Source organism: Buteo buteo, chromosome 16 (genome assembly GCF_964188355.1).
Source record: "Buteo buteo chromosome 16, bButBut1.hap1.1, whole genome shotgun sequence".
NCBI classification, from domain to species: domain Eukaryota; kingdom Metazoa; phylum Chordata; class Aves; order Accipitriformes; family Accipitridae; genus Buteo; species Buteo buteo.
In genome coordinates, this window is record NC_134186.1 from 17,425,386 (window position 1) to 17,438,350 (window position 12,965).

Genomic DNA, 12,965 nt, shown 5'->3' on the forward strand with positions numbered 1-12,965 from the left:
AATTGTTTGGGGATGCCGAGCTGACATAATCAGTCCCCAGAAGGGAGAGGCTTAGATCCCCCTTGGTTTTATGTTCCCGCTCTTTCCTTTGCTGGCCCTAGCTCTCACTTGAAGCACTTTCTGAGCTGAATCATCTCTCTAGACCCGGAGGAGGACAGATGAGCTGGAATGGCTTTCTGGGACCTGTGTGAGTTAAATCAGCTTGCAGAAAGACTTGAGTGCCAGTGCTCAAAGCATGAGAAGGCGTGGGACTGTGGCTGGGAGCAGGGCAGGGAGGAGTTGGGGTGGGGGGAAGAAAGTGAGACCTCGCCTTTTGGCAGCAGCAAGCAGTTAGATGTTATCAGCTGGAGGTGAAAAGCAGCCAGAGTCTCCACTTCATCGGTGGGGTTGTTTCTGGCGGGGTTGTTTCTGCTCCGTCACGCGAACTCTCCGTGCAGGCACCCAGCGAGCTGGACCAGCTTGCTTATCTGGCTGAAAACCAGTCCTACCCCCGTGCCTCTCTATGTATGGAAAAACTTCAGCCCGACAAGCAGGGTCGTCCTGCTCTGGCTACAGGTTTGCTGCACAGGCAGCTGGGACGGGAGGTCTGGGGGCGACGGTGAGAGTACTCCCTCCCCTTGGTTAGGAGTGCTGGGGTGAGTGGGAAGCGTGGGGTGTCCCCAGGCTCTAACTTGTGGGCAAAATGTGAGAAGTGCTAGTTCTCTTCATTTTTTGCATTGCCAGCCTGCTGGTGTGTCAGGCCTCACTTTGGTTACACCAAAAACCTCATCGGCCAGGCTAGAGTGTCACACTGCTCTCCTTTTGCTTATCTGGCAATTCTACAAGAAGTCAGCTTACTTTCCTAACTTGTTTAATTACAAATGTACATTTTTGAGCCTCAGGATTTAAGTAGCGTTTTTAGAAATTCAGGAAGCTGGGTATGAGTTTTTAGAGCAAAACTACTTGTACTAGACATCTGCCACCTCTTTCTGAAAGACAGGAGGCAAACTAGTGAAATAATAGAGAACACATGCTACCTCCGAGAGCATAAAACTCAGTTAATTTAGTGTGTGTTTTGATTGGCAAATGATACTGAATAGAATTAACACACAAATCTTCCTGGAGCCCAAAAGAGTTAAACATGTACGAAAGTTTTGGATATCTCAAGGGTCTGACCCCACCTTTATGCAAGTAACTGTGTTTTGTAGTTGAACACAGTAGAGTACTATCATTGTGATACCGTAAATTTGGAAGCAAATTATGCGTAACTAATAATCTTTGTGTGGTGGCAAATGTTTCTCAAGAAAAAATGAACTGAGTTGTACAGCAGAAGCGCACAGATGATAGTATGATCTTGATGGTGTTGTGGCATTCCAAAGGTGTAGTCTAAAATAGTGGTGGCTGTAACATACTATCGGTCAGCTCACAGGTGTTTTTGGAAGAAGAGAGGTGAAAGAGGAAGTTTGAAACAGTAATGTGCTACCGTAATAATTGCATAGCTGAATGAAGTTTAGCAGACTTCTTGTAACTTTGTATCCTTTGTGGTATGGGAGGCAAAGTCCTCAATATCCACAGGTTAGGTTGACAAAGAAAAATGAGTTATTAGAGGATGGGCAAGTGTTAAGTCTTTAGAATGTCCTTGTATGATAAGGAATAAAGTTACCAGTGCTTCCAGCTTCCCCAGTCACAGATTGGTGACTGTGAAACTGAAATTAAAGCACCATCTCTCATTGCTCTTTCCTTAAAATAAATGCTGTGTAGCAGTCTTTCTCTTAAATGGGTTAATTCCATACAACTCAACACTGGATGTTTTTACAGTAAGACAATTCAGTAAAGCACCAGACGTTTTAGTAATAACCACTACTGATGGAGGAGTAGACTTGTCAGTGCAGGATATGTATGACTTTTTGTAGATAACTGCTAGCTTAAACTGGGTCAAGTCTGATCATTCCCCAGATGGCAGGGTTTCAAGGAAAATCCAAGTTGCAACAGGAAAGTGCTTGGGTTTTATTAAATGCTAGCTTTTGCATCATGACTGAACTAATACAATGACCTAGTGCTAAGATCATCTGTGCTGCTAGCTACCTTTAAAGCAAGGTTTTAAAGAGAGGTCCAGGTGACTTCAGTTTATGCATAGGTAGATGATGAGCAAAGCTGATGATCCCAGGCAAGCAGCCTCCTGCTTTGACCTTGATCGGCATCAGCCTAGATGCTAGCAAACAAGCAGTTAATATGTTGGTTTTGCAGACTCACTGCTTCACAAATTACTTGGCCTGAGATGGCTTATTCCAGGGGGTGGATGGGTACGGGGACCTCGGTGGTGGCCTACCCAAATTCATTAACATTTCCTTTTGGCCTTTCTCTTAACTATTGTGACCTGGTATGAAAGTGTGACAATAGCTTCTTGAGGTGGTAGGTTTTTATGGCCATATATAGTGATGCCTCTGTTCTCACAGGTGCATTGTACCTTCAGGTCTTCCCATGGCTTGCCTGACTTTGAGCTTTATAGATAACTAGCAATCAAGTATCTGATGCAGTATTCAAACACAGCAAGTCAGTCTGTTTGAATATGTGTCAGTGCTTCATAACCACAGTTTGTGTGCACCAAAGTGACCTTTTATATGGGAATGCGGACAAAATAGAATTAGTGGACAGTGAACTACCCCTTCAGAAAAGCATTGTGGTAGCCCACTGTAAGCATGAACAAGCGGCACTTTTGGGTGGGCTGCTGAGGCAGAAAATCAGGATGACGGATGCACTCTTCAGGAGTGATGGAGCTCTCAGCAGGAATGGGCAATGTTTCTGCACAGGGAGCACTTGTAGGGTGACCGCAAGGAGGTAGAAACAGATTCCTCTCAAACCTGAGGAAACTGTTACCTGCGGATGCAGGTACAATGTGGCCCTTGGTCTTGCGTAAGTGTCCAGGCAAAATACAGATGCAGTGTTAGGTTAGGCAGCCTCGTAGAGTTTAGGTGGAGGAAAAAACAGAAACTTCAGAATTGAATATATTTCCGATGGCTCTCAGCTACAGTAGTGAAGAGAGAGGACCACGTGCGATATGTTCACAGGATTCTTGCACAGATACTCAAAGGGAAACTCTTTCAGTAAGAAGACTGTTAACTTAGGGAGCTGGGGAATAAACTTTTCCATGTTTGACTTGCTCACTTGCATCTTCTGTAATGGTGTTTAATTACAGAAACTTCTACCAAATATCTGAACAGCGTGAATGAATGATACCCAAAACCAAACAGTAAAATATCCTATAATAAAGGATAAGCGTTGTGATTCCCATTTGTATTCAGCCTTAAGCTTACCAAAACTTAAGAGACTTTGACTGCAGAACCAACACACACACACACACACACACACACACACACACACACACACACACACATATGCACACAGTTACTACCAGAAAATCTGTGGTTCTCTTTACTTCTGTCGAAATAAAATACAGTGTTCTTTGAAGAAAAAGAATTTAGTTTTTATTTTGCTGGTGACACTTAAGATCTCCCATCACACGTACTGAAAAGCCTGTCATGACACAGAGTTGTCCTATGTGAGAAGGGAAAATAAAAAGATGTAAATTCATATATTTTTTTTTCCAAGTATTTCTATGTTTGTACTTACTACATTTCCCTCAGCTTTGAAAATGGAACTGGTATGTTCTGGCCTCTAATTTACAGCTTGGGCACTGCAAATGCTTCTGTAGTGTGCCCAAAACCAAATATTTTTTTTTAAACTGACTTTGAGGTCACTAAAGTTAGTCACAAGCTACTTGACAATATACTTGTAAGATAGACAAAGAGATTATTTTGGAATTAAGCAATCACAGCTATTCTAGTAAATACAATAAGGACTTTAATGTTGCCCCTAATAATGCAGAACGTTGTGGAAGTGTAGCTTGACTTTATTGCAGTATTTGTTTGACTTGTACCTCTAATGTGCTTTAGATAACAGTAATGAAGAAAGTAGAAACCACATATATTTAAAGACTGGGTTCAGTTTCTCTTCAGGACTATACATTCTTTCCCAATTATTTATTTTTATTAGACTTTAGCCTCTCACTTTCTGGGGCTACAGTAGACTATGGAGGGATGAAGAAAAGTAAAGGGGTTTGGTTTTGCAAAAACTTCCATATCCGTACTTTTAACTTACTTTTGTCTGGTGAAGGAGGCAGAGGTGCATAGAAGGTTCTGGAAGCCCTGATGCAAATTTTGGGGGATTCTGCAATGTCACTGGTGTGCCAGAAAACAGCTACAAATATTTCTCCCAGTGCAGCCTTCATAAGCTTTGGAATAAGGATATTTCAACATCTGGGGCTAGAGAGGAAGGTGGAAGTGGATTTGTTAGCTAGTGGAGCAAGAATCTTGAATATCATTCAGTTTTCAGGCTGCAATGGAGGATTGAAGGATCTCAGTCATTCTCACTTTGTGCCCTGCAGTTAAAAGTGCAGCTCCAGTAGTTGATCTTGGGGTTGGGTTGGTTTTGAGGGTGGTTTTTGGCTTCAGCTGATGGTAATAACACTGAAATAAATGTAGAGTTTCCATGAGTGTTTGAGATCACCAGATACACCCTGAGTTAGTACAGCTAATGGCACAAGGTGCTGGGGTTCCTTGTAGAGCTTCATGAGGGTTTAGTGGGAGCAGCCTTCAATTCAGCATGAATATGAATATAAAATACCAGTGAGGGTGGTAAGGACAGAGGGATCAAAAGCGTTGAGATGCTGTGCACGAAGGCGCTCAAACCATATGTGTAGCTGTTAGGAAAGTATTTTGCAAGCTAAAAAGTACTTTTGTATCTTGCGCTGTGGTGAACGCTGCCAATGATGCTTTTCTATTCCCATCTATTTCCATTTCTGTGTAGCTTCTTAATCTAAGTGAATATCTGAGTGCCTCTTCAAAACTAAATTAAAAATAAACACTCATACTTTTTTGTTTTCATCGTATCAGTCCTCTACATGCTGGTTTAATGTTTTTCTGTGAAAGCAGTGTAATCTTTGACATTTCTTCCACTAGCCATTGTCTTGGCAAAATCTGTTGTACTTCCTCTTATCGCTGGAAGCTGCCCTTTCCTCCCTGGCCCTGTGGGCGACCTTCCTGTCGAAGCCTTGCATGCCTCGCACTGCTTGGGGTGGCCTTCTGTTGTCTGACCTCGCTGCTTTCTACTTCATCCAAAAATATGCGGTGATCTCCTTTGGTTTTGCCCTGTGACTGACTTAATCCTTTCTATAATGGTCCACTAGCTTCCTGCCTTCTGCTCCGTGACTTCAAATTTTATGCCATCTCTTTATGATGCTCATTATTTCTTCTTCATCTCCTTTTCCTCTGTCTGAAGGAGTCAAGAGGTAGACAGGCTTTCTTTAATGTCTTTGCATAGCCTGAGGGCTTCATGGATTCTTAGATCTCTTGTAATTTAAGCTATGTTTAAAACTGGCTGTATTAATATTTTGCTGTGTCATAAACAGATTTTTTTAAATTACTCTTATAAAGGTTCAGAAGCTAAACATCAGTTCTTGTTTTAAAACTAGTAATCTGATTTTTTTTTTCTCTAGATCTAGCTGGCACAGGGAGAAGGTGAATTTAGCAATAGTATTCATAGTTCTGTTAGTAATCCACCAGAGGCTGACTGAAGCACTTGCTTTGAGGAGGGAGGAGTGAGGGACTCTTGCATGCCTGTGAAGGAAAACTTGGTCTTGTTATGCAGAACTGAAGTGGAGGCAGCTGCAGTGAGGGAAATTCCTTGGAGGATCAGTCTTTGTGTACTGCAGAAACTTTTTTAAAAAAAGTCTTCACTTGCGTTTGAAAAGATGCATTACGTGGGTTTGTTTCCCAGTCATATTATGTGGACAGTGTGGAAACTCTTCTGTGGCCAAATAAGCATTATTGTTTGAGGGAAATAGATCCTTAACATGTATATGCAGCGTCTACTGATACGAACGTGCCTGCAGAAGCCTTGAAGGTAATGATTGGTGTCTGTTACAGGTGACGCAAGAGGAAGGTCAGCAGCTAGCACGGCAACTTAAAGTAACATACATGGAAGCCTCGGCAAAAATCAGATTGAATGTAGACCAAGCTTTTCATGAACTTGTCAGAGTTATAAGGTATGATAACTTGAGACCAGGTCATTAATGTCCCTACATTAATGGATAGCTACAGCAAACGTATTGAAATGTAGTGGGAAATCACTAAGAAAATTCTGCCTGCTGTTACCTGTAAACTTTGACCAATGTTCTCCATTATAAAATATTCCTGTGTATTAGGAAAAATGTTTACACGAATGTAGTATGTATTTGAAAGAATTTCTTCACCTTAATGTCTCAGATTTTATTGATCACCCAGTAAGTACGCCTGACAGACTAAATCTGAAATTGGCCTTCCGTAAAAAATGGTGTTTCTTTAAAAAAAAAAAAGCAAACCCCAAACCCCTCTATCACTCACTTAATCAGTAGAGTGTCAAAAGTTAGTCCATCCTCTACAGAAGTGTACAAACTGTAACTTTAAATACAGTATTTACTTTTATTTAACTGAAAATGATTCTATGAATTTAATTTGAAATATCTATTTCCAGGAAATTTCAAGAACAAGAGTGCCCTCCTTCACCAGAGCCAACACGGAAAGAAAAAGACAAGAAAGGCTGCCATTGTGTTATTTTCTGAGAATCCCAAGAACCAAGCTATCAGCTGCCAGATTATTTTTTTTTTCTATCCATCATTTTACATCACTTCTGGTATTGGTCTAGCCTTACATGTGCATGTCCTAAAAGTGGTCACCAGAATAGCCTTAGTCCAAGAAGCTGGCAGAATAGTTCTTGAAGAAGACTCAGTCATTCTGGGGCAGACTTCAAAACAAAACACTAAGGCTGCTTCTTTAATACCACAGTTCCTTCCTTCTCTCCCTTAAGAGCTTGCACCTTGTGGAGTTTTATTCGCAAAGGAGATGAAACAAAACCGTGTAGGACAAGGTGTTGAAATTGTGCTTAAGTTGTCTCTTGTGAATTAATTTATTTTTACTTCTGACATTTCATTAGCTATTACAAAGACCTATATTGAAGTATAAAGAATACTTTTAAAAAAAGGGGTGGATTGGCTTTTTTTGCCCTCAGTTAAATTAGACTTGAGTATTCAGCTAGCCTTAAGAAACCTACACTGAATTTCATTGTCAGCAAAAATTTTCATCTGTCATTTATGCTGCAGTTTTATTTCAGTGGCCAAAACAGTCTACTGTATTTATTTTATGAATCCAGAACAGCTACAGGATGATTACTACTACTATTAGGATATGGCCAAATACCTGAGCTCATTCTGGATTGAGGCATTTCAGCTTATTAAGAAATTTCACATCATTTGTTTGGAAACAAATTGTGTCTTCCTTTGTATTTCTGGGTAAGGGATTAAGGAAAACTAAAATTGTAGCTGTTTTTGTTTCATGTGATATAAAAATGAATTTGATCTTTCCATTGTCAGAGATGATTAAATGTTTTTGCTATATACTTTTATACATTATTTTCTTATCAAACTAGTTAACAAGTATTTTTATATGTTTGTAAGCAAATATGCTTTCACAGCATAACTTGTGTATATGTAAAGATGAGTATTTAATTCTCACAGTTCACTTTTAACTGACAAAATGTGGGATTTGCCAAACTGTGGTAAACTTCTCCTTACTCTTCCGGTTATACCCAAGAATGGCCAATTATGTGGCAGCCCAGCACACCCATAGAGTAAAATCTAGTGTTGTGTTTTAATGAATTTCAGTATCCCTTACTAAAGACTGACCATTATGTGAATTATTAAACTGTAAGACTTTTAACTGATTGTTTAGTTAAACTGTGGATGGTTGTTTAATTTTGAGTTCTGTGGATTGTGTTTAAACAATTCAAGAGTATGGTCCCTGATATTGAAATACTGAGTGGTATTGCACAGTTGTCACCTTACTGAATGTGTCCAACAGTTCTTTGAAACTTGATTATTAAGCAAACCCTTGTATAACTTCAGGTGCTAGAATTAAAGATGATCTAACCATTATTGGGGGGTAAGCACATTGCCTCTTTCTGACTCTCTTCCAAAACCTGAATTTTTGGGGGGTGGGGGGAAGAAGGTGGTGGAGGGATCTGGTTAGGAGATAGATATGCAAGTCTGCGTGACCCTTCTTCAAGCTTGGAAGTAAAGAAAAGCCATTTGAGTTTAAATCGTGATAGATGATAAGTGCTGATGTTTGTTTTGACTTGAAGTATGCAGTCGGTGGTCAATCAACAATTCTTGTGTTTTCAGGCTATGCTCACTGTCAGGTGCTCTGCCATAAATCTGTAAAAGTCTCTGCTGAGAAAACAGTGCTTAAATGAGTTCCAGTTACCTTTACAGCAGCAAAGCATTAAACCTAGAAGTAACACTAGTGCCATGCATAGTAAGTTTTTTTAATGTAATCTAGATTAGGTTGTGTAATACTGTTTTAAGATAGTGGCTAGCTTCCCCCTCTCCACTCCCCTTTAAATAAAGTTTAGTTGATTAAAAGCAATTTATGAATAACGCATAGAAGATTCAAAGAAGAAGATACAGTGGAAGTACATTTGGGAGATGTATTATGTTTTTCAAGTCAAATGTAAGAAATTACAGCCTGTAGCAAACACCATGCGTTTTCTCAAGTATTTAAAGCTCTCTGGAGTTAAGTCATTAAATGTGTAGCATTAGAATGAGTTAACACACATGCTATAATTTGTTGTCTTGAGACTGAACTTGTGAGGTGCAAATATCTTTCATCAGTTTTTTTCCTTTTTTTAACCTTTCACTCATCATAGATTGGTTTTAAAATAGTAGACTGTTATATAGATAGGTCTTTTAATACTCTATGTAATTCGTAGAGAAGGTGGAGAGCACCACACCCTTGCTTTGCCTCATAGAGAAAGGAGAATAGCTTTGAGGTGGTTGATGCTGAACAACCTACTATCTGCTGAGCCATACTGCAAGGATGGTAAACTTTATAAACAAGTTAAACAGAAGTGGGGACACCAGCTGCTGCTATGGGAGTCTGCTCTAAGTTTATTAACTAAGACAGTATATTCTTGTGCATCTGTTTTTAAGGCTTCTGCTGGAGAGAATGTGCAGGGAAATCTTCATGTAATGTTATGGTCTCTTTTTGAGGCTGGTTTGTATATGGCGCTTTAAGGAGCTGTTAAACGTAGGCATTTTGATCCTACTCTTTAGACTTTAAGTATTTAGAAAAGTAATACGTTTTTTTGGCCAGTAATGGTGATCTAGGCGGTTGTGAGTTCAAAAGAGCTTAAGGTATTTAAATGATTTGCTTTAATTTTTGTATGTGAAGGTAATGGTGAAAATGATGCTTCTGTCCCTTGTGTGGAGCTTGCAAAGTGCAATAGGGACCTTGTCAGTCTTAAAAGTAGTAGTCCACATCTGTATGCCTTGGATTGTTTGTGAGTGTGCAACATTGCCACCTTTACTGTAGGATAGCAGTTTAGCTGACAACCTGAGAGTGAGTTTCTTATGACTTTACCTGGCAGAAGAAAGGCTTAAAGATTTGTTGCTTATGTTTGTAGTTACATCAGTTCAAGGCCACATCCATAAATCATTTACATTCACAGTTCAGGAATTTGGGGTACTTAAAATGTATCCGCAAATGACATCCTGCTCCTCCTAGAGCACAGAGGAGGTTCTGGATCTTTGTCTCAAAGCACAAAACTTGTCTCTTTCTGGAATCTCACACTACTGAGCCTGCTACTCCACTGTATGAGGAGGATTGACCTGCTCCTAGGCAAAAGTCTTTTTATGCAATTGATGAAGTTTTATGGGTGGTCCAGAATCAGGGAAGAATTACTTCCATGTAAGTATACTGTAGCTCCTTACGCCTGCTCTGGTATTGGCTTTCTCTGACCTAGCAACTCTTCTGTATCAGTACTCACGTGCTAACTAACATAGACAGGTAAAGAGGAGAATTTCCAGAAGTATTACATCACCTCCTCTAAACTCTGCCCTCTTTTGTGACATGGCCTGTTCAGGGGCAGTAGAGCCACTGATACTGATGATAATTATAAATTGACCTTGATTGTGCAGAAAAGAGATAAATAAAAAGTAGGACTAGTTGCTTAGTCTGTTGCTAGCTTGTTGCATTGGGCATCTGCCCGAGCTGTGTGTCTGCAGCCGGTCAGCCTATCTGCTGCAGGTAAAACTAACCTAGTGTGGGAAAACTGCAGAGCTGTGTAGGCATGCGAGTTGATGATCTTCCTGTCAAAGTTGTTTTCCTTTCATTTTTCTAATAATATTAAGTTAGCGGTGTGTGGGACACAGTGTACGATGCACCCTCCGCCACCTCCTCCGCACACTGACCTGTGCTGTGGGCTCTCCAGAAGCGCTGGCTGGTGAGACCGTCAGGCAAGAGGCGATCAGATAAATGCCCTAAGCGAGCCTGGCTGGCCCAGTGTAGGAGCATGTAATGAGATGAGCTGTTGTAAAAGGGTTAATAAAGCCAAATATATTTGGAAGGAGTTAACACGCACCAATGCCAAGGAAAACTGACTTTATGCATGGCCTTGTGGTTAGTCGTCACTGATAAAGTTCAAGTCGGGATTCAAAGAAAAATATTAGCTAATGCTCCACTGATGTCGGTTTGTGACAAGATTTCACCCGTGGAATAGCTGTAGCCATCGTTGACTGGCCTTGCCACGTAATCTTGTTACAAAGCTTTAATGAGCTTATTCCAAATGGAAGATTACTGAAGTTGGTAACCACAAGCCAAACGCTGCCACAAGTTATCTGCACTTATTATTTAGAAGTTTATTGCCTGGAAAAGCTCAGGAATCTGCTGAACAGGGAATGCTTTGTTCACTTGACTCAGGCATAGACTTTGGAAGTTGGATTACCCTCATGTGCCAAACCCATGATAAAAGAAACACGCAAACTGAATTTAGAAAAACGCTCATGCTGGGAATGCGGCGGCGTGGTGGGGTTTCCCGTGTTACTCGGCTGTCGCGCTGCAGGGCAGCAGTATTTGCCAAAACCTGAAGGCTTAAATTTGTTAAGATGGGCTCTTCCTCAGAGCATCTCGAATGGTAAAGGCAGTGCTTACCACTTTGTAAATATAGCTTTTCTGCCATCCTTACCTAGTTCTGTTGGAAAGCTAAGTTAAAATTGGAGGCTTGGAGCAGGTTCTGGGTTTTAAGTGGGGGTAAGCAAAAGGATGTTCAAGGTCTTAATCCCTGTGTTGTGTGGCACGTGTTGTAAGGCCATAAAACTTGTGAATGTTCTTGGTATTCAGATATTCTTATGGAGCTCTGACCACAGGAACATTTGGTTGAAAGGAATCAATTTTTGTTCTTAAAACTTTGTGGATGTCTAGGCCACTTCCTTGATCTTTCTTGGCTTTTGTTGAGGCTATATGCAGAACAGTAGGAAATGGGGAAAAATCACTGAGGAGTGATAATGAAGGGAAGAAGAAAGAAAATAGCCTTGGTGCTTTCCTATGTTGTAGCCTGAGTGCATGCAACAGATTGGGTGCAGGAATGGGGATGGGTAGGACTGTCGTAGTAGCCTTTAGCTGAGAAGATAAAGAGCTTTAAATGAGAGGCAGCAGATGTGGAAGAGGCAATAGATTAAACTACAAGGAGACTGTAATACCCAGGAGCAACATTGCCAATGTGTGCTATGCTTGCTTTCTGTAGGTGTGCTACTAGATTTTAAGACTGTAGTTATTTTGGAGAGTTTGAGATATTTTTGTGGATTAAAGGGCAGGTGATATCCCATACAAAAGCTGAATTGGATTAAGGCATGTAATATAATTAGTAATGTTCCTGAGCCAGCCAGCAAGTAATATATAGAACTAAATGCATCATCTTGCTGCTGGAAAGCAAATACTGGTCTGTCCAGCTACTTTTTAAACTGGATCCTGTGAACTGTAGTGAGATACACAGAGTATTTGGTACTCATTAATTTGTAGTGACGTGAACACTTCATAAATTACTGCATTTTTTTAAATGCTTCTGACATGAAAGTATTGTAGAGGGCGAGAAGTTACCATAGCAAAGTGCAGGCAGCAAAAATGCAAGTAGAGGCAATGATAAAACCTCTTAGTTCCTTGTCTCTTAGTCCTAGGCATGAATTAATACATACTACGAGACAGTTTTAATTTCACTTGAACTGGACTGCTGAAGAGTGACAGTATGGTACAAATACTCCTCTGAGTGCATCTCATATTTCTGATGACAAATGTAAAGAATGAACTTACTCCAGTGATATGAATAGCTTATATGCTTTAGAAAGTATTCTGTAAAGTAGGTGTTTTGAGCCCTATCTGGGACCATATATGTAGTCCACCACGCAAACATAACAGAAGTTTGTCCTCCCTGTAAAAAGCTGTAATCTGCATGGGTAAGACAAGTACTCTTAAAGAAGAAGGATCTGCTCGGAGTAGATAGTGGATTATCTTTTGGTTGCCATTATTTATTTATAAAACAGTGGACTTGCGTAGGGAATGCACCTCTAAGCGTGGGCTGAAAGGTGGGATAAAAAAATGAGTGGTAAGAGCCATGTGGAGTGCAGTGAAGGTGAAGGCATAAGGAGGGGGAAATGCTAAAGAAGACGGCTGGGTACGAGCACCGCAAGTTGGAGTAAAGCTGGAGCAAAGCTGGAGCAGCTCCTCTCCCACTGTGCTCTCCTGCAGCTGCTCCTAAGGGGTGGTGTGTCCAAAAGGGGGGGTCGGGGGATGCTGCCACCAGGTTGCTCTGGCCCTGGAGTGGGTCTGCAATAAACTCTGCTGTAAATGTGAAATGCATGGGAAACTATTTTATTGACAACCACAAGATGTCACTATCGGTAGGCTTACATATGTATTTCAAGGGCTTTTAAGTGCTCCTTTTACCGAGACCCTTGTACAGAGTTAGGGTTCTTATTTTTACAAGCAGGGTAGGAATGAACGACAAGAACCATAACAAAGCCATTGATCTATAATTAAACGAGGCCATGTGTCAGTGCTAGTTCA

General features: G+C 40.7%; 1 protein-coding gene across 3 annotated transcripts in view; it reads left to right on the top strand.

Moving 5' to 3' along the window:
* Positions 1-8,005, top strand: part of RRAS2 (RAS related 2) — a 45,669-nt gene extending 37,664 nt beyond the window's left edge. For all 3 annotated transcript variants that reach the window (XM_075048026.1, XM_075048024.1, XM_075048027.1), the window contains exons 5-6: positions 5,964-6,082; positions 6,550-8,005. In XM_075048026.1, the coding sequence (XP_074904127.1) occupies positions 5,964-6,082; positions 6,550-6,637 (207 nt within the window). In that variant the 3' untranslated portion in view covers positions 6,638-8,005. The remainder of the gene's footprint in view (positions 1-5,963; positions 6,083-6,549) is intronic.
* Positions 8,006-12,965: the final 4,960 nt, after the last annotated feature.